Below are 19979 nucleotides of genomic sequence, written 5' to 3' on the forward strand. Positions count from 1 at the left end.
AATATAATTTAGTTTTTGCCAATATTAGTGTATGTATTTTGGTTCCAGATTTCTAGTAGTTAGAATTGTGTTATTTGTGGTCGAATGGTTTAATTTAGCTGGTGCTTTTGGGACAGTTGCTCTAAAGGGTCACTCTTGTCTGAACGTGGTGTGCAACATCCTAAATTGTCAGAAAATTGGAAAATTGTGTTTTATTAAGACAGTAAGACATATTTTCCTCGTTTTCTTTCCGGCAGCCATTAAAGCTAGTCAAGGAGGACAATTATGCCTTTGCAGCCGATATGGAGGATGCTTTATGTACGAGCCGGTCCACGGGGTAGTGGGGACACAAGTGTATTACCGGGAATGCACATCAATCCTAGACAGATAGTGCAGATCTAGCGCTCACTATCGGTTGCCTAGGCTATGCTAGGGGGAATCTCCCTACAGGCTAGGTTTGGGGCATTTCTGTCCACACCTGCAATATTTTTATAAAATTCCTGGTGTCAAATTTCAGTGGGCTTTCTATCCTATGGTGTAAGGGGCCCCACAATTTGCTGACATATAGAAGGATTGGAGTTATGACAGAGTCCCTTACGAAAAGATATTGCAGTCAGAGTGCAGTATGCTGTAACTGCAGTACAATGCAGTATAACTGCAGTACAATGCAGTATAACTGCCGTACAATGCAGTATAACTGCAGTTAAAGTGCAGTCTAACTGCAGTATGTTGCAAATACTGCATCCAAAATAACACTGTTTTTTTTTTATACAGTAATTTTGCAATGTAACTGCAGTTACAGTGCAGTATAACTGCAGTTATTCTGCAATTACTGCATCCAAAATACCACAGTCGACTGCAGTTACATCACTTTTACTGCAGTTTCAAAGCTGCAATCTTCTTTTGTAAGGGAGTGTCAAATCATTTAAGCCAAATTCTAATTGGTGGGTTAAATTTATACAGGGTCTGTAATGGATGTCAAACCACCCAGATGAACAGATTTTTCCATATTAACGGATAGTGCCTAGTCCATACAAAACTGTTCTAGCCCATGTTCTGTTGGTGAAAAGATTACTGAGTCATCGGCATATAAAATCAACTTTATTTCTTTGTATCTAGGGTGTCCCAGAGATTTTTATAGAAACATTGATTAAGGTTGGACTCATATTGCAACCTCCTCTGTCCTGACTGAAGAATTGTGTTATTTTGTTGTGAATTTTTACACAACATTTGTTTTCCTTATAGATCACATTAAGAATATTTACATTTAAACAGACGCTCTTATCCAGAGCGACTTACAGGAGCAATTACGGTTAAGTGCCTTGCTCAAGGGAACATCGACAGATTTTCCCCTAGTCATCTCGGGGATTCCAACCAGCAACCTTTCGGTTACTGGCCTAACCTCGTAAACGCTAGGCTACCTGACACCCTAATAACACACACCTCCTACCCCACTCAGGAGCTTTAAGACCTCTATGGAATCAAAGGCTTTTGAAAGTCTATAAAAAAGGCAAATATTTTTGTGAGTTTGGTGGACATGTTTTTTGACCAAGGTGTGGAGGGTATATAGGGAAAAGGAAAGAAAGAGGTTACCTAGTTACCAGTTGTACAACTGAATGCATTCAACCTAAATGTGTCTTCCGCATTTAACCCAACCCTTCAATCACAGAGGTGCGGGGGGCTGCCTTAAGATCACACCCCCAAGCCATATGGTAATAGTGAGAGGTTAGCATGTCTTGGGGGTATGATCTTTGACCCTCTGTAACTTTCTCACTCATCATTAGTCACGATTAATTCAGGATTATCCGAAATCATGGTAGCATCCACATTAATGTAGAAGTTTTTAGAAATATATTATACACTCATTTATAATAAAATGGACTCCAAAATGACAGAGAGAGAGCGAGAGAGAGAGAGAGAGAGAGAGAGAGAGAGAGAGAGAGAGAGAGAGAGAGAGAGAGAGAGAGAGAGAGAGAGAGAGAGAGAGAGAGAGAGAGAGAGAGAGAGAGAGAGAGAAGAGAGAGAGAGAGAGAGAGAGAGAGAGAGAGAGAGAGAGCGAGAGAGAGAGAGAGAGAGAGAGAGAGAGCGGAGAGAGAGAGAGAGAGCGAGAGAGAGAGAGAGAGAGAGAGAGAGAGAGAGAGAGAGAGAGAGAGAGCGGGAGACGATCCTTTTTTAACCTCCTATAACAAGTGTAACAAGTTTTAGGTTTAGAGCAATATTTTAGTCAATGGTTTCACTGCATTGCAGCTAGTCTATGTGACTTGCTCTATCAAAACAGATTTGGAGTTTTGCTGGAAAGAGGAGAATGTTAGCTTTCTAATGATTCCGACATTATCTCTCTATCAAACGAGTTACGTGCCATTACATGCAGAGTGTCACCAAACCAGTTTGCGGTTACTTTTAAAGACATTTATTCAAATAATGAATAACAACTATTTACTCCCAGGACAACTTTACTATTTAAAACTCTAGCGATTTCTCACTCACGGGAATCCATCGATACAAAGCTAATCTAGTTAGTTAAGGTGAAGGCAAGTTTCTAGTGATAGTGGCTATGATAGATATTAGACAGACCTGAAGAGTGAGAGATAGTAGCCTGAGGTAAACGTTTTGTTTCTACACTGATAATACACTGCAGTGGCTTTGATTGGGCAAACAGGAAACTCATCAGATTGAAGATGACTATTGCAGCTTTCTTTTCAAAATATATAGCTAGCTAGGTTGTGACTCCTTCATGACTTCGGAATAGGAGAGGCTTTTGATGTGTGCAAACACAAAGTGGCCGCGAAAGCAGGTAACGTTAGCTGATGTGTTACAAGCTAGCATCCACCGAACCGATGCGAAAGTGCTCCGCTGCTATATTTTATCCTACGTTTATAAGATTAAAAACTATATTCATACTCTGAATTTGAATTCTATTCCACATTTGCGCGAGCGACACTTACGTATTTCAGCATACACATTGTGCATGTAGTCGAACATGGCCATTTTCTATAATCATACTACATGTCACATAGCTATGGTACATTAGGCCTGTTTCTTCTTCCTGGTATACCCCTAAGGTCTAATACCACCCCACACATCCTCTATTAATCCCCTAATGCCACCCACAACCCCCCCCCAACCCCCCACCCCCACACACACACACACACACACACATCCCCTATCTGTCCCCTAAAGCCACCTCAGACAGGTAAAGCCCAGAGGGAAGCGGAGGCAGATTTGAATAGCTTAAAGTGGCATCTACAGTTCTAGGGTGGGTATAGAGGAGTGTTGTCGGATTATGTTTAGGAACCATTCAGCGTGTGTGTGTGTGTGTGTGTGTGTGTGTGTGTGTGTGTGTGTGTGTGTGTGTGTCATCCCCCAACCAGCCAGGAATCATCATGCTTAACCGAGAAAAAGAAGCAGAGATTGAAAAAAGAAGAAGAAAAAATGAGTGAAAACTACAAAGTAGCCTAAAATCTATTCAGGAGGTGTCAGCTTTCAACGGCATGTTGACACACGCCTACGTCTCCTAGGGAAAGCGGTTGCCCCCGGCGCAGTTATCAGCCCAGCTCCATGGCACGCAATTATCCAATTATCTGCATGCCCTGAATCAGCACATCAAGTCACATAACAGAATTTTCGGTGAGCTTCCACAACACCTCCCCGATTTGCATGTAACACTTGTCTTTCCAGTTCTCACTCCTGTCTTCTCTCTCTCTCTCTCTCTCTCTCTCTCTCTCTCTCTCTCTCACTCTCTCTCTCTCTATTTCTCTCTCTCTGTCTCTGTCTCTCTGCCTGTCTCTCTCTCTCTCTCTCTCTCTCTCTCTCTCTCTCTCTCTCTCTCTCTCTCTCTCTCTCTCTCTCTCTCTCTCTCTCACACTCTCTCTCTCTCTATTTCTCTCTCTCTGTCTCTGTCTCTCTGCCTGTCTCTCTCTCTCTCTCTCTCTCTCTCTCTCTCTCTCTCTCTGTCTCTCTGTCTCTCTCTCAATTCAATTCAATTTGCTTTATTGGCATGACGTCTCAATGTACATATTGCCAAAGCTTACTTTGGATATTTACACTATTAACATAATTAACATAATAATAATCAATATTGTCAACGGGACAACAGTAACAACAATAACCAAGGGTCAAAATAACCATTGAACAATAACATAATAGAGGACATGCAGGTTGGTTGGTCTGTCAGACACTGTCCCTCATCTTATGGCAGGCAGCAATGTAGTGCGTTGCCAACCCACAGCTCTCTGCGTCCTCCTCCAACAGGACGGGTAGCCTATCCTCATCAGAGAGGTCTTTGAAATCTTGAATAAGGGGTTCAAATTTGGGGAAATTACACCCTCTAATTGTTTTATATTTTTGACATTTTGTCAGGAAATGCAGCTCTGTCTCAGGTTCTGCTGTGGTGCAGTGGTTGCACAGCCTTTCATCTACGGGGAGCCAGGTTTTCCTGTGTCTACCCTTCTCAATGGCAAGGCTGTGCTCACTGGTACTTTGTCATGGTTTTTCTAAGGTTTTGATCAGTAACCATGGTCAAATAGTTAGTGTCGATTTAGGGCCAGATAGCACTGCATTAAACTTTGTGCTTGTGCTTGTGTTTCCCAATAAGCAATGGAGTTTTGTTTTGACTGTGTTGTAATTTGGTTTATTCTGATTGATTTTATGTTCTTCAGTGTGTTAGTAGAACAGGTTTGTGAACTCAGCCCCAGGACCAGCTGGATGAGGGGACTCTTTTCTTTGCTCAGCTCTTGGCAATGCAGGGCTTGGTAATGATATGAGAGGGAGTCACTGTATTTTAGATGCTATTTTTTTGTGTTTTTATTATTAGTGGATATTGGCCTAATTCTGCCCTGCATGCACTGTTTGAAGTGTTCCTCTGGACATGTAGGGGAATCTTACAGAACTCTGCATGCAGGGTTTCAATGGGGTGTTTGTCCCATTGGGTGAAATCTTGATTTGTAAGTGGACCCCACACCTCACTGCCATCAAGTGCAATTGGTTCAATGACACATTCAATTCGTTTTAGCCACATTTTTATAGGTATTTCAATTAGAAATAGTTTTTTAATGGCGTAGAATGCCCTGCGTGCTTTCTCTCTCAGTTCATTCACTGCATCATTAAGGTGTCCGGTTGAGCTTATTTTTAAACCTAAGTAATTGTAGTGTGTGCAGTACTCTATATATTTTGTACCAATTGAGAACTTTGGTCTAATTCCCTGAGATCTGGATCTTCTCTGGAAAATCATTATTTTAGTCTTTTTGGGGTTTACTGCCAGGGCCCAGGTCTGACAGTACTGCTCTAGCAGGTCCAGGCTCTGCTGTAGGCAGCCATGTGCTGTGGTCTCTCTCTCTCTCTCTCTCTCTCTCTCTCTCTCTCTCTCTCTCTCTCTCTCTCCTCTCTCTCTCTCTCTCTCTCTCTCTCTCTCTCTCTCTCTCTCTCTCTCTCTCTCTCTCTCTCTCTCTCTCTCTCTCTCTCTCTCTCTCTCTCTCTCTCTCTCTCTCTCTCTCTCTCTCTCTCTCTCTCTCTCTCTCTCTCTCTCTCTCTCTCTCTCTCTCCCCTCTCTCTCTCTCTCTCTCTCTCTCTCTCTCTCTCTCTCTTCTCTCTCTCTCTCTCTCTCTCTCTCTCTCTCTCTCTCTCTCCCCCCCTGTCTCTCTCTCTCTGTCTCTCTCTCAATTCAATTCCATTTCAATTTAAGGGCTTTATTGGCATGGGAAACGTATGTTAACATTGCCAAAGCAAGTGAAGTAGAGAGTAAAGAAAAGTGAAATAAACCTCTATCGCCCATCCCTTCCTCTATCGCCCATCCCTTCCCCTATCGCCCATCCCTTCCTCTATCGCCCATCCCTTCCTCTATCGCCCATCCCTTCCTCTATCGCCCATCCTCTATCGCCTCATCCCTTCCTCTATCGCCCATCCTCTATCGCCCATCCCTTCCCCTATCGCCCCATCCCTTCCTCTATCGCCCATCCCTTCCCCTATCGCCCCATCTCTTCCTCTATCGCCCATCCCTTCCTCTATCGCCCATCTCTTCCTCTATCGCCCATCCCTTCCTCTATCGCCCATCCCTTCCTCTATCGCCCATCTCTTCCTCTATCACCCCATCCCTTCCTCTATCGCCCCATCCCTTCCTCTATCGCCCATCCCTTCCTCTATCGCCCCATCCCTTCCTCTATCGCCCATCCCTTCCTCTATCGCCCATCCCTTCCTCTATCACCCATCCCTTCCTCTATCGCCTCATCCCTTCCTCTATCACACCATCCCTTCCTCTATCGCCCATCCCTTCCTCTATCGCCCATCCCTTCCCCTATCGCCCCATCCCTTCCTCTATCGCCCATCCCTTCCTCTATCGCCCATCTCTTCCTCTATCGCCCCATCCCTTCCTCTATCGCCCATCCCTTCCTCTATCGCCCATCCCTTCCTCTATCGCCCCATCCCTTCCTCTATCGCCCATCCCTTCCTCTATCGCCCATCCCTTCCTCTATCGCCCATCCCTTCCTCTATCACCCCATCCCTTCCTCTATCGCCCCCATCCCTTCCTCTATCGCCCATCTCTTCCTCTATCGCCTCATCCCTTCCTCTATCGCCCATCCCTTCCTCTATCGCCCATATCGCCCATCCCTTCCTCTATCGCCCATCCCTTCCTCTATCGCCCATCCCTTCCTCTATCGCCCATCCCTTCCCCTATCGCCCATCCCTTCCTCTATCGCCCATCCCTTCCTCTATCGCCCATCCCTTCCTCTATCGCCCATCCCTTCCTCTATCGCCCCATCCCTTCCTCCATCCCTGTAGAGAGAGGTAGGGAGGGGAGAGAGAGAGGTAGGGAAGGGAGAGAGAGAGGTAGGGAGGGGAGAGAGAGGTAGGGAGGGGAGAGAGAGGTAGGGAGGGGGAGAGAGAGGTAGGGAGGGGGGAGACAGAGGTAGGGAGGGGAGAGAGAGGTAGGGAGGGGAGAGAGAGAGGTAGGGAGGGGAAAGAGAGGGAGGGGGGAGACAGAGGTAGGGAGGGGAGAGAGAGGTAGGGAGGGGAGAGATAGAGGTAGGGAGGGCCTCTGCTGGAAAGGGCAGGGAAGGGTCTGGGTTGATGCTGGTATTGAGGGCAGGCAGGGGGCAGCAAAGGCTGCTGGGAAGGGCAGGGCAGAGTGGCAGAGTCCTGGGTCACACTGAGCTGTCACATCCTGCCTCTACACCCTGGGGGAAATCAGGGCAGAGAGATCAACGAGACGCCGCTGACCCTACTGCTGACAGAGCTAACCCACCACAACACAGCACAGCCTTTCTTGCACACAGACAGATAGGCTTACAGGCAGGCACAGACACATGCACACTGAGGCATGGGCACACACACACACCCACAGTGGGGTGTGTTTATACCAGTTATACCAGTCAAGAAGAGTATCCTGATACACCACACCAGATAAACTAGAACCTGCTCTTTGTTACAGTGTCTTCATTCAGTATTCACACCCTTTTATTTTTTCCACATTTTGTTGTGTTACAGCCTGAATGTAAAATGGATTACATTTAGATTTTGTGTCACTGATTCTTGTTCGTGGAACGTTTTAGAAATTAATAAAAAATGAAAAGCTGAAATGTCTTGAGTCAATAAGTACTCAACCCTTTTGTTGTGGCAAGCCTAAATATGTTTAAGAGTAAAAATGTGCGTAACAAATCGCATAATAAGTTAACATTCCGTGTTCAATAATAGTGGTTAACATGATTTTTGAATAACTAAGGCCTTTCTGTACCCCACACATACAATTTCTCTGTAAGGTCCCTCAATCGAGTAGTACATTTCAAGCACAGATTCAACCACAAAGACCAGGGAGGTTTTCCAATGCCTCGCAAAGAAGGACACCGCTTGGTAGATGGGTACAAATAAAAAAAAAGCAGATGCTGAATATCCGTTTGAGTGTGGTGAAATTATGAATTACACTTTGGATGGTGTATCAATATACCCAGTCACTACATGTGATGGGTGATTTGAAGGAGTCCGGCGCAGGAGGGTAAATCACAGAATAATAGGATTTATTCCGGAATACAGAGTTACGCAGTAATGCGTCAAAACAGTCCATTGCGCAAAACAGGCGCACTGGAACCAACAAGGCACATGGGGAAAATAACCCGGCAATACAAAAATACAAGGAGCTCAACTGAGCTTCACTCTCCTCACAATAAACAATCACACACAAAGACAAGGGGGCAGAAGGAACACTTATACAGGTACTGAAGAGGGGATATGAACCAGGTGTGTGTAATAAACAAGACAAAACAAATGGAATGATGAGATGAGGAGCGGCAGTGGCTAGAAGGCCTGTGACGACGAACGCCGAAGCCTGCCCGAACCACGGGAGGAGGCAGCTTCGGAGGAAGTCGTGACACTACTGTACAAAGATACAGGCCTTCCTAACTCAATTGCCCGAGAGGAAGGAAACTGCTCAGGGATTTCACCATGAGGCTAATGGTGACTTTAATACAGTTACAGAGTTTAATGGTTGTGATATGAGAAAACTGAATATTGATCAACAACATTGTAGTTACTCCACAATACTAACCTAAATGACAGAGTAAAGAAGGAAGCCTGTACAGAATAAAAATATTCAGAAACATGCATCTGGTTTGCAATAAGGCACTAAAGTAATACTGCAAAAATAAATGTAATATTGCTATAAGCACAGGCAAAATACTAGAGGAAAACCTGGTTCAGTCTGCTTTACAACAGACACTGAGAGACACATTCACATTTCAGAAGGACAATAACATAAAACACAAGGCCAAATATACACTGGAGTTGCTTATCAAGGCGACATTGAATGTTCCTGAGTGGCCTAGTTACAATTTTGACTTGAATCGGCTTGAAAATCTATGGCCAGACTTGAAAATGGCTGTCTAGCAATGATCAACAACCAACTTGACAGAGCTTGAATAATTTTTAAAAGAATAATGTGCAAATATTGGACAATCCAGGTGTGTAAAGCTCTTAGAGACTTACCCAGAAAGACTCACAGCTGTAATCGCTGCCAAAGGTGATTATAACGTGTATTGACTCAGGGGTGTGACTACTCATGCAAATTAGATAATTCTGTATTTTATGTTCAGTAAATTTGCTAAAATGTCTAAAAACATGTTTTCATTTTGTCATTATGGGGTATTGTGTATAGATGGGTGAGAGAAAAAAGAAATCCATTTTAAATTCAGGCTTTAACACAACAAAATGTGGAATAAGTCAAGGAGTATGAATACTTTCTAAAGGCACTTTATATATAGTGCGCTTCTCTTGGTTATATAAAATCTCAGAGTGGGGTAGGGGATATTTTAACCTGAGTGTACTCTTTTTCTGACACTCTGTCTAATGAAAGGGAGAGCAGAGGGAGAGACGGAGGAGAGAAGCGATGGAGGAGAGATGGAGAGGATTGGTGCTGCCCAGTTGTGCTGGGTTGCATTTCCCTTGTAAACATTCTCTAATGTGTGTGTGCTGCTACTCTCCTCTCCTTCCGCCCCACCACTGCCTGCTCTCTCTCTCTCTCTCTCTCTCTCTCTCTCTCTCTCTCTCTCTCTCTCTCTCTCTCTCTCTCTCTCTCTCTCTCTCTCTCTATCTATCTCTGCCTCTCCTCCTCTCTCTCTCTCTCTATCTCTTGCTCTCTCCCCCCCTCCCTCCCTCTCTCTACCACACTCCAGTGGGTTCTGCTAGAACTCTGCTGTCATATTAGCTAACAATGCCAGTGAACAGAGGCAGCCAGCCGGGTCCAGAAACAGAGCAGTAAGGACTACTGCTGGGGGGTTAAAGTTCACACAGCAACAACCAACCATGTAGGTGGACACACACACTACTACTACTACTACTACTAGGTCTACACACCTACTTTCCTTTGTTAGCTAGGAGAGAGTCTCTACCTTCCTTTGATGTAAGAACTGGAAAGGAGGCCCCGGTTAGCAGAATTCAACTGTTGTTGTTTTTCATATTCATTCTGTAAGCTACTAGCTGGGAATGGAACTGTTGCCTGTTTGTGTTGTTGACCTGGGGAGTTTAATGATACATTTAGAATCGAATCAGGGCATAGATTAAATGCTAGACATGCCTGAAATTAATAATGAAAATGCATGGGTAAACTTATGATAATTATAATTTACACAAATAAGTTATCACTAAGATTGATCAGGATAAAATCAACAAATATAATGCATGACTGCTAATTTCATTAATTTACACACAACCATGTAGTGAATATGCTTTAAAACAGGCTATATCCCTCTGGGAAATGTTGAGGGGAAATAGTAACAGCTTAGTAATAAGTCTTGTTACCATAGTACTACAAATAAAAATGAGTAATACTCTCACAATATGTACAGCAACTGGATAAACGTGCCATATTTGTTGAAGAATAAAGAATCTCCTTCAATTAAAACACATTTGATTAGAATCTGGTCATAATAATGTGATACCGGTGATTGGTGTTACTATTCAGCTCAACATTCTATCATTTTATCAACTGTAACACTTTTCACACGGCAGCAGAGTTGTGTTACAAATGTATCCTTTACTTGATACATTTGGTGGATCAGACCTGATACTATGTTTCAATTTGTAGAACACCGAGAAGGGAGACAAAGCACAGCGTTCTATTTGGAACACAGAACTCTAACAGAGTCCTTTTAGAATAGTTCGAGCTCTAAAATAATAACACACAAACACAGTTCAGTTTTAGATGTATTATAAACCATCAAAACCATTTAAAATAGAATCAACAACCAATATAACCCGACAACTAAAGGGTTAAGACTAAAGTGAACTGAATTGTAAGAAGTTGGTTTCCAGGGGAACTATTCTTACTGTTCCAGCTGAGTCGGACCAAACCACAATCCTCCCAGGGAAGGGGGGTGTCGAAACAGACTCTCTTAAATGTATTTTAAATATCCTATGCTAAAGCAAGTCACACACTGTTCTTATTTACTAGGAACATGGATAATATATATAGTATTTGACAGTATTCCTTTATTACAAAGAAAACGGTTTTATTATTTTTGAATATGTGTGTTCCCCCCGCGGTAGAGTGGTGCTCGCGGCCCTGCCAAGTCAGTTTGAAAGACCAGACAAAGGCAGGCAGGAAGCCCTTCGGCTTGGCAATGCGTGCGAGTGGAGAGAGCGCAAATGCAAACTGAAACCCCACTCCTTTTCTGATAACGGAGAGGAAGAGAGACAGAGAGAAGAAGCAGACTGGAATTCCAACCCTCCGTGTATTTATGATAGTTTAAAGGTCTCTTTTGAAAATGTATGACCGTTTGGATCCTCGGCGCGAGCCTAGACGTGTTTCTAAAGGCATCATAGGCAGCGTCGTCTGACCAAGGAGGGCTCGGGCGCTTTCCGTTCCTATCCTTCGCTTCCCCCCTCTTGGTGAGGGGCTATATTGGAACAAGGTTTTGGGGCTTTTTGCATTTGAATCCTACTGCGCAACCAGACGGATCACGTGGGATGTGGAGTTGATCGATTTGCACCGTTAAATGTGAAAAGAGAAACGTGGAAAGGTCTGTTAAAATACCATAACCGCTTTCTTCTGGATTACGGGGGACTCTACTTTTACCGAGGGAAATACACCGGTGGGCTCGGGGAACCGGAGTGATTTTTATGCCTGTTTAAAATGGAGACGCACATATCGTGCCTCTTTCCGGAAATTTTAGCCATGATTTTCAGCTACTTGGATGTAAGGGACAAAGGCAGGGTGGCCCAAGTGTGCGCTGCTTGGAGGGACGCTTCCTACCACAAGTCGGTGTGGAGGGGGGTGGAAGCCAAGCTGCATCTGCGACGGGCCAATCCTTCTCTCTTCCCCAGCCTACAGGCCCGCGGAATCCGGAGAGTACAGATCCTCAGCCTGCGGCGGAGCCTCAGCTACGTGATCCAGGGGATGCCAAACATCGAGAGCCTGAACCTGAGTGGCTGCTATAACTTAACGGATAACGGCCTGGGGCACGCGTTCGTCCAGGAGATCCCTTCCCTTCGGGTTCTGAACCTTAGTCTGTGTAAACAGATCACGGACTCCAGCCTGGGCCGGATCGCCCAGTATCTGAAGAACCTGGAGGTTCTGGAGCTGGGCGGGTGTAGTAACATCACCAACACGGGGTTGTTGCTCATAGCGTGGGGCTTACACCGGCTCAAGAGCCTCAACCTCCGCAGCTGCCGGCATGTTTCTGATGTGGGCATCGGGCACCTGGCGGGCATGACCCGCAGCGCAGCTGAGGGCTGTCTCAACCTGGAATACCTGACGCTGCAGGACTGTCAGAAACTTACGGATCTGTCCCTCAAGCACATCTCGAAGGGCCTGGCTAAACTCAAAGTTCTCAACCTGAGTTTCTGTGGCGGGATCTCTGATGCGGGTATGATCCACCTCTCCCACATGACCAGCCTCTGGAGCCTTAACCTGCGCTCCTGCGACAACATCAGTGACACGGGCATCATGCACCTGGCCATGGGCACGCTGCGGCTCTCCGGGCTAGACATGTCCTTCTGTGACAAGATAGGGGACCAGAGTCTGGCTTACATCGCTCAGGGCCTGTACCAGCTCAAATCCCTGTCCCTGTGCTCGTGCCACATTAGTGACGATGGCATCAACAGGATGGTGCGCCAGATGCACGAGCTGAGAACCCTGAACATTGGACAGTGCGTGCGGATTACAGACAAAGGACTGGAGCTCATCGCCGACCACTTGACTCAGTTGACGGGGATCGATCTGTATGGATGTACTAAAATCACGAAACGGGGACTGGAAAGGATAACGCAGCTCCCATGCCTTAAAGTTTTGAATCTGGGACTTTGGCAGATGACGGAGAGTGAAAAAGTGAGGTGAAACTAATTTGGCGAGGATTAGTTGGGGAGGGGGACACACAGAGGAGAGGGGGTAACGGAGCAGGAGACCAGTGGGCGGGGAAATGTTCCTTACAAAAAAAATCCTCTGTTCGCAATCTCGTCGTAGTTGGATATTTTCTCTTTAAATGTAACTTAAAGCTACAAAACTGTGATTTTAAAATATGTTGCGCGATTTTAGGCCTAATCATCATCAAATGCATGTTTTCATTATTAACAACACAATATCCCGCCCCCGCAATATTAAGACAAACAACTTTTTTTTAAATTCCTAAAGGAGTCGCAATATTTAACTTCAACCTCTCCAACTATCGCGCCTAATACATTTGGCTACCTCGTTTATCAATGTGTTGTAATGAATCAATGTATTCTTAAAAAGAAAGAGAGAGAAGAGGAGAGAAATTGTGCCTATAGACTGGAGTAGTCCCCTCCCCCAACGCGTCTCACGCTTGGAGAATCCTAGCAGCAAAAAAGAAAGGCTCTAACTACCTTTGTGTTAATTTGCCCAGAAACGCTTAACAATGAAGAAGAGAAACGAACAGAGTTTCGTTTAAAAGGACTGCTCACATTCTGACAAAAAATAGCGACTTTATGCAAATTAAAACGGATTAAATACTGGTTTGTATCCGAAATCATTTTTTTGTTTTGTTTACTTTTTCAGCCCAATTTAAAGGCCTTGTAGCCTCCGATTCAAGCTTTGAATAAGGGGACCCTTCCTTCCCTATATTATTTTGGTGTGTTTATGCTTATGCAAGCAGATATTGTTTAATTATAGCTGTTATTCAGAGCGTTGTACTTCAAATTGAAGTGATTTCTATAATAGAAATGTTGCCCCTTTTCTCAATCAGGTGTTTTCCAACTAATCCTCCATATCCTCGAGATATGGGTTGCCACCTTTTAAACACAATCATACACACTAGTCCACAATAACAACAGAACAGACACTCATTTGGAATAGAATCTAAATTAAATCTAAATACATGCGTTAGAATTAAGAAGCAATTATTGTTTCGGCTTCCAAGCGAATGCGTGTCAGGCTTACATGGAGCCTATGGAATAATAACATGACGTTATAAGCGAACTGAACTGCAACATGTATTGAGTCCTGCTGAGAGACTACTGTGTTTTAATGTACTGTATATGTGTTTGTAAAAAAACAGAATCCAAAATTAAATTGTTTTATATTCTTACAGTAAGCATTAAAGTTGATATTTATATAATAAATGAAAAGGACATGTGGACTCGTTTTGTACAGGGGATTGAATTGTAGATTAGTAGCCTGTTACTCATTGTTTTAGTGTGATTCTCCTTATTACAAGATCATGCACTCGTGTCAATTTCTAAGAGAAACAGCTCTGTTTATGTCCGTAGATCCCTCGGAGAGGCGAGGTATTTTTAAAAAGACAAGAATTGTCCACATATTATTATCGTTTTGATCACAACCATAATCTTACGAATTTGATTGTTCGTTTTAGAGAAACGGTTATAATGTTGATATGCCGGCTTGGATTGTTAAATTATTTACGAGCAGATTCAAAATGGATGCTTCCCTTGATTTTACTTGTTATAATTATCAGTCTGACGTATTGTGTTGATACGTTTCAGCTGCTTGCTTCTCAAAGGGCTGTCACTAACATAGCTCTAAATCTAGGGATATTAAATCCCCCACACCCATACACTTATTTGCATTTTATTGTGCTGTTTTTGTGTGACATTTAGGCTCTATGCTGGTTTTGCCTGTTTAAATGTTGCTAACATTTGGTTCTATGTTATCAGTTGGGCTATATCATTTCTGCTTCTTTAACCAAATGTATGTTTAGAATAGGAGTAGGATAGGGGCAGTTGCTATTGTTTCCCCAAGTTAAGAAGGCAGGTTGGGATTTTTCTCTCAGCTTGCTCAGTCACGCATACCAGATCTGAGAGATGGCCTTGGTCCCATGGGACGACTTCTCTCCTCCCACCCCCTCCCTTCTCCTCACCCACCAAAACTCAGCCGCCAACCCCCCTCTCCTGTCTCACAGACACTTTTTAACATTCCACACCATCATTCAAAGCATTTAAGCTTTCTCCCCCCCCTCTCTCTGTCCGTCCACAGGGGCGGAGGTAAAGAACAGATAGAGGGGTTCTTGACCAGAGAGAGAGAGAGGGAAAGAGAGAATTCACTGCATGCTGTTTTAGCCTGGTCTATAATGCTACAATAAACACATAAAAGCGAGATAACCCCCATTCTATAGATAAACAAGATACTGTATTTTAAGCCTAGTTTATAACTGGTTAACCACTGGCTTTATTAGAACGTCTTATCTCATATTTGGTTTGCAAAATAATTAAAAAATAATGTCCTTATATACAGGGGTCTTCTTTTAATGTTGATGTAACGTTTTAGTAGTCTACCTTGACTGAAATACTACATTTGTCAGTTAATTATTTTGGAGATCCCTATTTGATAAGATATCCCCTTTGAGTTGATGTCGGTTTGTACTTCAATCAAATTGGCTCCTGCTTGCTATTTCTTTTCAGTCAAATTTAGTTTGTACTTCAGTTGAAATAGGTCCTGCTGTAGTATTCAGATGATCTATGTTTGTATTTCTGTTCAAAATGGCTGTCGATATACTTTTCAGATGAATTCAGTTTGTAGTTGAAATGGCTATTGCAGTACGTTTCATTCAATTTAATTGGTAGGCCAACTTCAGTTAAACTAGTCCCTGCTATAGTCTACTGTTGTAACTGTTCAATTGAATTGATTTTGATTCCACAGTACTGTAGCTAGTTTGTAGCAAAGTTGTTTCGAACAGTTCTATTGGCTCAGTTGAGCTGTCACGTTCACAGTGTTGCTTTAAACCACAGTTCTCTTTGAGAGGGAGAAGCAGAGCCTTTTTACTGCTAAAACAAAGCATGAGGGACATTAGAAACAATGTGCTAGCTGAGGCTCACCTTCTTTCTCCACCTCTCTCCCCCTCCTCTCGCTACCTCTCTCCACCTCCTCTCTCCTCTCTTTATCTCCTCTCTCCACCTCCTCTCTTTACCTCCTCTCTCCACCTCCTCTCTTTACCTCTCTTCACCTCCTCTCTCCACCTCTGCTTTACAACACCTGCTGTTTAAAGGTGTTGCTGACTTACAGTAGAAACGCTTTGATGTTTTCAGTGGCCTTTGGGGGGGGTGGGGGGGGTTTGTGTGTGTGTGTGTGTGAGAGAGAGGCCTATAGGGGGTTTGAGTGTGGCAGGACTTTTATCAGAGCTACAGGAGCTGAAAAAAATCCTGGCCTCCGGAAAAAGCATTTGGCGGGGGGCTGCCGTTTGATTGCAGGCTGGGGCCCGAAAGACCCAAAGATCTGGCTGGAGGTGTGTTGTAACTGTGTGTGCGTCCCAAATGACACCCTTTTCCCTGTATAGTGCACTACTTTAGACCCTGTAGGGCACTATATAGGGAATAGGGTGCTATTTGGGAAGCAGACCGTATAACTGAAATTTATATTATGTGTGAGGAGGGAAGTTATAGAGAGCGGGGTGAGATTCTTGTAGAATTTACAGTTGAGACTAGAGGTGTGCGTGGACAGTAGTTAGAAAGACAGAACACTTCTGTAACATACTGTGGAGACTGTATAGGCCTGGGTTAGGCGAGCAGAAGCAGGGAGTGGAGGAGGAGGAGGGAGGAAAGGTGACGATGCCTCTCCCTAATGTCTGCCGCAGATCCCTGGAAAAAGAAAAGCAGAGGAATTTGTGAGTCACTATTTGACTTTGGACTGCTAAAAGTGAGTGTGGCGTGCTAAAATCCAGGCTGAGGCGAGAGGAGACAGGCTCATTGAGCAGACGGGCAGGCAGGCTGTCTACTGCACCTCACTGTAGAAACCTGCTGTTATACCAGACATATAGACACACAAGCTTGGTCCTGTACCAGAGATATAGAAGCTCAGTTACTGTGTTATTGGGCTGGTTTCCAGGACACAGATTATACCTGGTCCTGGACTTAAAAGCATGCTAAATGAATAATCTCTATTTAGATAGCTTTTTAGTCCAGGAATATAGGCTTAGTTTGTGTCTGGTCAGACACAGGGTCATTGGGCTGGTTTCCCAGACACAGATTGAACCTTGACCTGGTCTAATGCAGAATTCAATTCTCAATGAAGAATCTTTATTGAAATACCTTTTTAGTCCAGAACTAGGATGAATCTGTATCCGGGAAACCAGCCCTTAGAGTTGATCCCCCCTCAGTTACAGTGTTATTGGGCTGAGTTTCCTAGACACAGATAAGGTCTAGTCTTGGACTAACAAAACACTAGTGCTTTTTAGTCCAGAACTAGGTTTAATGGGTTGTCCTGGAAACCAGTCCATACTATGTCTCAGAGCTGAGCCCCCCTCCCAGTCTAGTGTCCAACCCTCAGGCAGACCGGGCTAGGATGGGATATTAGGAGTATGACTTCAAGAAGGCTCTGGTAATGATATCCAGATGAGATTTGCATTTACCCATGTTCACACATTGGTGACATTTACAGTCACAGATAATATGGAGAGTGCCTTCTGAAAGTATTCATACCCCTTGACTTATTCCACGGTTTGTTGTTACAGCTTGAATTCAAAATGGATCAAATGTTGTTTAAAAAAAAAATCAAACCCATCTACACACAATACCCCATACTGACAAAGTGAAAACATGTTTTAGAAATGTTAGCAAATTTATTGAAAATGAAATACAGAAATATTTCATTTGCATAAGTATTCATACCCCTGAGTCAATACATGTTAGAATCAACTTTAGCAGCGATTACAGCTGTGAGTCTTTCTGGGTAAGTCTCTAAGAGCTTTGCACACCTGGATTGTACAATATTTGCACATTATTCTTTTAATAATTATTCAAGCTCTGTCAAGTTGGTTGTTGATCATTGCTAGACAGCCATTTTCAAGTCTGGCCATAGAGTTTCAAGATGATTTAAGTCAAAACTGTGACTAGGCCACTCAGGAACACTCAATGTCGTCTTGGTTAGCAACTCCAGTATATATTTGGCCTTGTGTTTTAGGTTATTGTCCTTCTGAAAGGTGAATTTGTCTCCCAGTGTCTGTTGGAAAGCAGACTCAACCAGGTTTTACACTAGGATTTTGCCTGTGCTTAGCTCTATTCCGTTTATTTGTAATCCCCCCCCCCAAACTCCCTTGTCCGTGCCGATGACAAGCATACCCATAACATGATGCAGCCACAACCATGCACCATGATTGAAAATATGAAGAGTGGTACTCAGTGATGTGTTGTGTTGGATTTGACCCAAATATAACACTTTGTACTCAGGACATAAAGTTAGTTTCTTGTCACATTTTTTGCAGTTTTCCTTTCGTGCCTTATTGCAAACAGGATGCATGTTTTGGAATATTTTGTATTCTGTACAGGCTTCCTTCTTTTCACTCTGTCATTTAGGTTAGTATTGTGGAGTATCTACAATGTTGTTGATCCATCCTCAGTTTTCTCCTATCACAGCCATTAACTCTGTAATTGTTTTAATAAAGTCACCATTGGCCTCATGGTGAAATCCCTGAGTGGTTTCCTTCCTCTCCGGCAACTGAGTTAGGAAGGACGCCTGTATCTTTGTAGTGTCTGGGTGTATTGATACACCATCCAAAGTGTAATTAATAACTTCACCATGCTCAAAGGGATATTCAATGTCTGCTTTTTAATTTATTTTCCCCCATCTACCAATAGGTGCCCTTGGCGAGGCATTGGAAAACCTCCCTGGTCTTTGTTGTTGAATCTGTGTTTGAAATTCACTGCTCGACTGAGGAACCTTACAGATAATTGTATGTGTGGGGTACAGAGATGAGGTAGTCACTCAAAGATTATGTTAAACACTATTATTGCACACAGAATGAGTCAATGCAACTTATTATGTGACTTGTTAAGCATATTTTTACTCCTGAACTTATTTAGGCTTGCCATAACAAAGGGGTTAAAAACTTATTGACTAAAGACATTTCAGATTTTCATTTTTTATTGATTTGTAAAAATGTCTAAAAACATGATTCCACTTTGACATTATGGGGTATTGTGTGTAGGCCAGTGACACAAAATCTCAACTTAGTCCGTTTTTTATTCAGGTTGTAACACAACATTTCTTGGAAAAAGTCAAGGGGTGAATACTTTCTGAAGGCACTGTAGGCCAGGAACAATGCTGTGAATTCTGAGACAATGTTATTGTCAGTCGGTTACTGTAAAGATTATACTGACCCAATGTTAATGTCAGAAGGTTACGACAAAGATTACTAGATATGTTGTGAAAACAATATCTATATGAAAAAAAAAGGATTGTGTATTTTACTAATTATTTGAAGTGAAAGTAAGGACAAGAACGTCATCAAATTGTCAGCCAATAACACAGTTACAGAGCATTCGGAAAGTATTCAGACCCCTTGACTTTTTCCACATTTTCTTACGTTACAGCCTTATTCTAAAATGGATTAAATCGTTTTTTTCCGCCTCATCTATCTACACACAATACCCCATAATGACAAAGCAAAAACAGGTTTTCAGACATTTTTGTCCGGGCTCTGGCTGGGCCACTCAAGGCCTTTCAGAGACTTGTCCCGAAGCCACTACTGCATTGTCTTGGCTGTGTGCATAGGGTTGTTGTCCTGTTGGAAGGTGAACCTTCGCCCCAGTCTGAGGTCCTGAGTGCTTTGGAGCAGGTTTTCATCAAGGACCTCTCTGTACTTTGCTCCGTTCATCTTTCCCTCGATCCTGACTAGTCTCTCAGTCCCTGCCGCTGAAAAACATCCCCACAGCATGATGCTGCCACCACCATGTTCACCGTAGGGATGGTGCCAGGTTTCCTCCAGACGTGACGCTTGGCATTCAGGCCAAAGAGTTAAATCTTGGTTTCATCAGACCAGAGAATCTTGTTTCTCATGGTCTGAGAGTCCTTTAGGTGCCTTTTGGCAAACTCCAAGCGGGCTGTCATGTGTCTTTTACTGAGGGGTGGCTTCCGTCTGGCCACTCTACCATAAAGGCCTGATTGCTGGAGTGCTGCAGAGATGGTTGTCCTTCTGGAAGGTTCTCCCCATCTCCACAGAGGAACTCTGGAGCTCTGTCAGAGTGACCATCAGGTTCTTGGTCACCTCCCTGACCAAGGCCCTTCTCCCCCGATTGCTCAGTTTGGCCGGGCGGCCATCTCTAGGAAGAGTCTT

General features: G+C 43.6%; 2 protein-coding genes across 2 annotated transcripts in view; one reads left to right on the top strand and one right to left on the bottom strand.

Annotated features, from left to right (window-relative positions):
- wnt5b (wingless-type MMTV integration site family, member 5b) overlaps positions 1–17386 on the bottom strand; it is a 60080-nt gene extending 42694 nt beyond the window's left edge. The window contains exon 1 of the mRNA XM_041866929.2: positions 16403–17386. The gene's annotated coding sequence lies outside the window, so the exon portion shown is untranslated. The remainder of the gene's footprint in view (positions 1–16402) is intronic.
- On the top strand, positions 11052–13448 carry LOC121553640 (F-box/LRR-repeat protein 14). Its single transcript, XM_041866915.2, has one exon. The coding sequence runs from the start codon at positions 11594–11596 to the stop codon at positions 12794–12796; it is 1203 nt and encodes a 400-aa protein (XP_041722849.2). The 5' UTR covers positions 11052–11593; the 3' UTR covers positions 12797–13448.
- Positions 17387–19979: the final 2593 nt, after the last annotated feature.

Source organism: Coregonus clupeaformis, unplaced genomic scaffold, assembly GCF_020615455.1.
Source record: "Coregonus clupeaformis isolate EN_2021a unplaced genomic scaffold, ASM2061545v1 scaf0602, whole genome shotgun sequence".
Classification (NCBI taxonomy): domain Eukaryota; kingdom Metazoa; phylum Chordata; class Actinopteri; order Salmoniformes; family Salmonidae; genus Coregonus; species Coregonus clupeaformis.

Coding starts and splice junctions, on each gene's coding strand:
- LOC121553640 (XM_041866915.2), top strand. CDS start 11,594: ATGGAGACGCACATATCGTGCCTCTTTCCGGAAATTTTAGCCATGATT.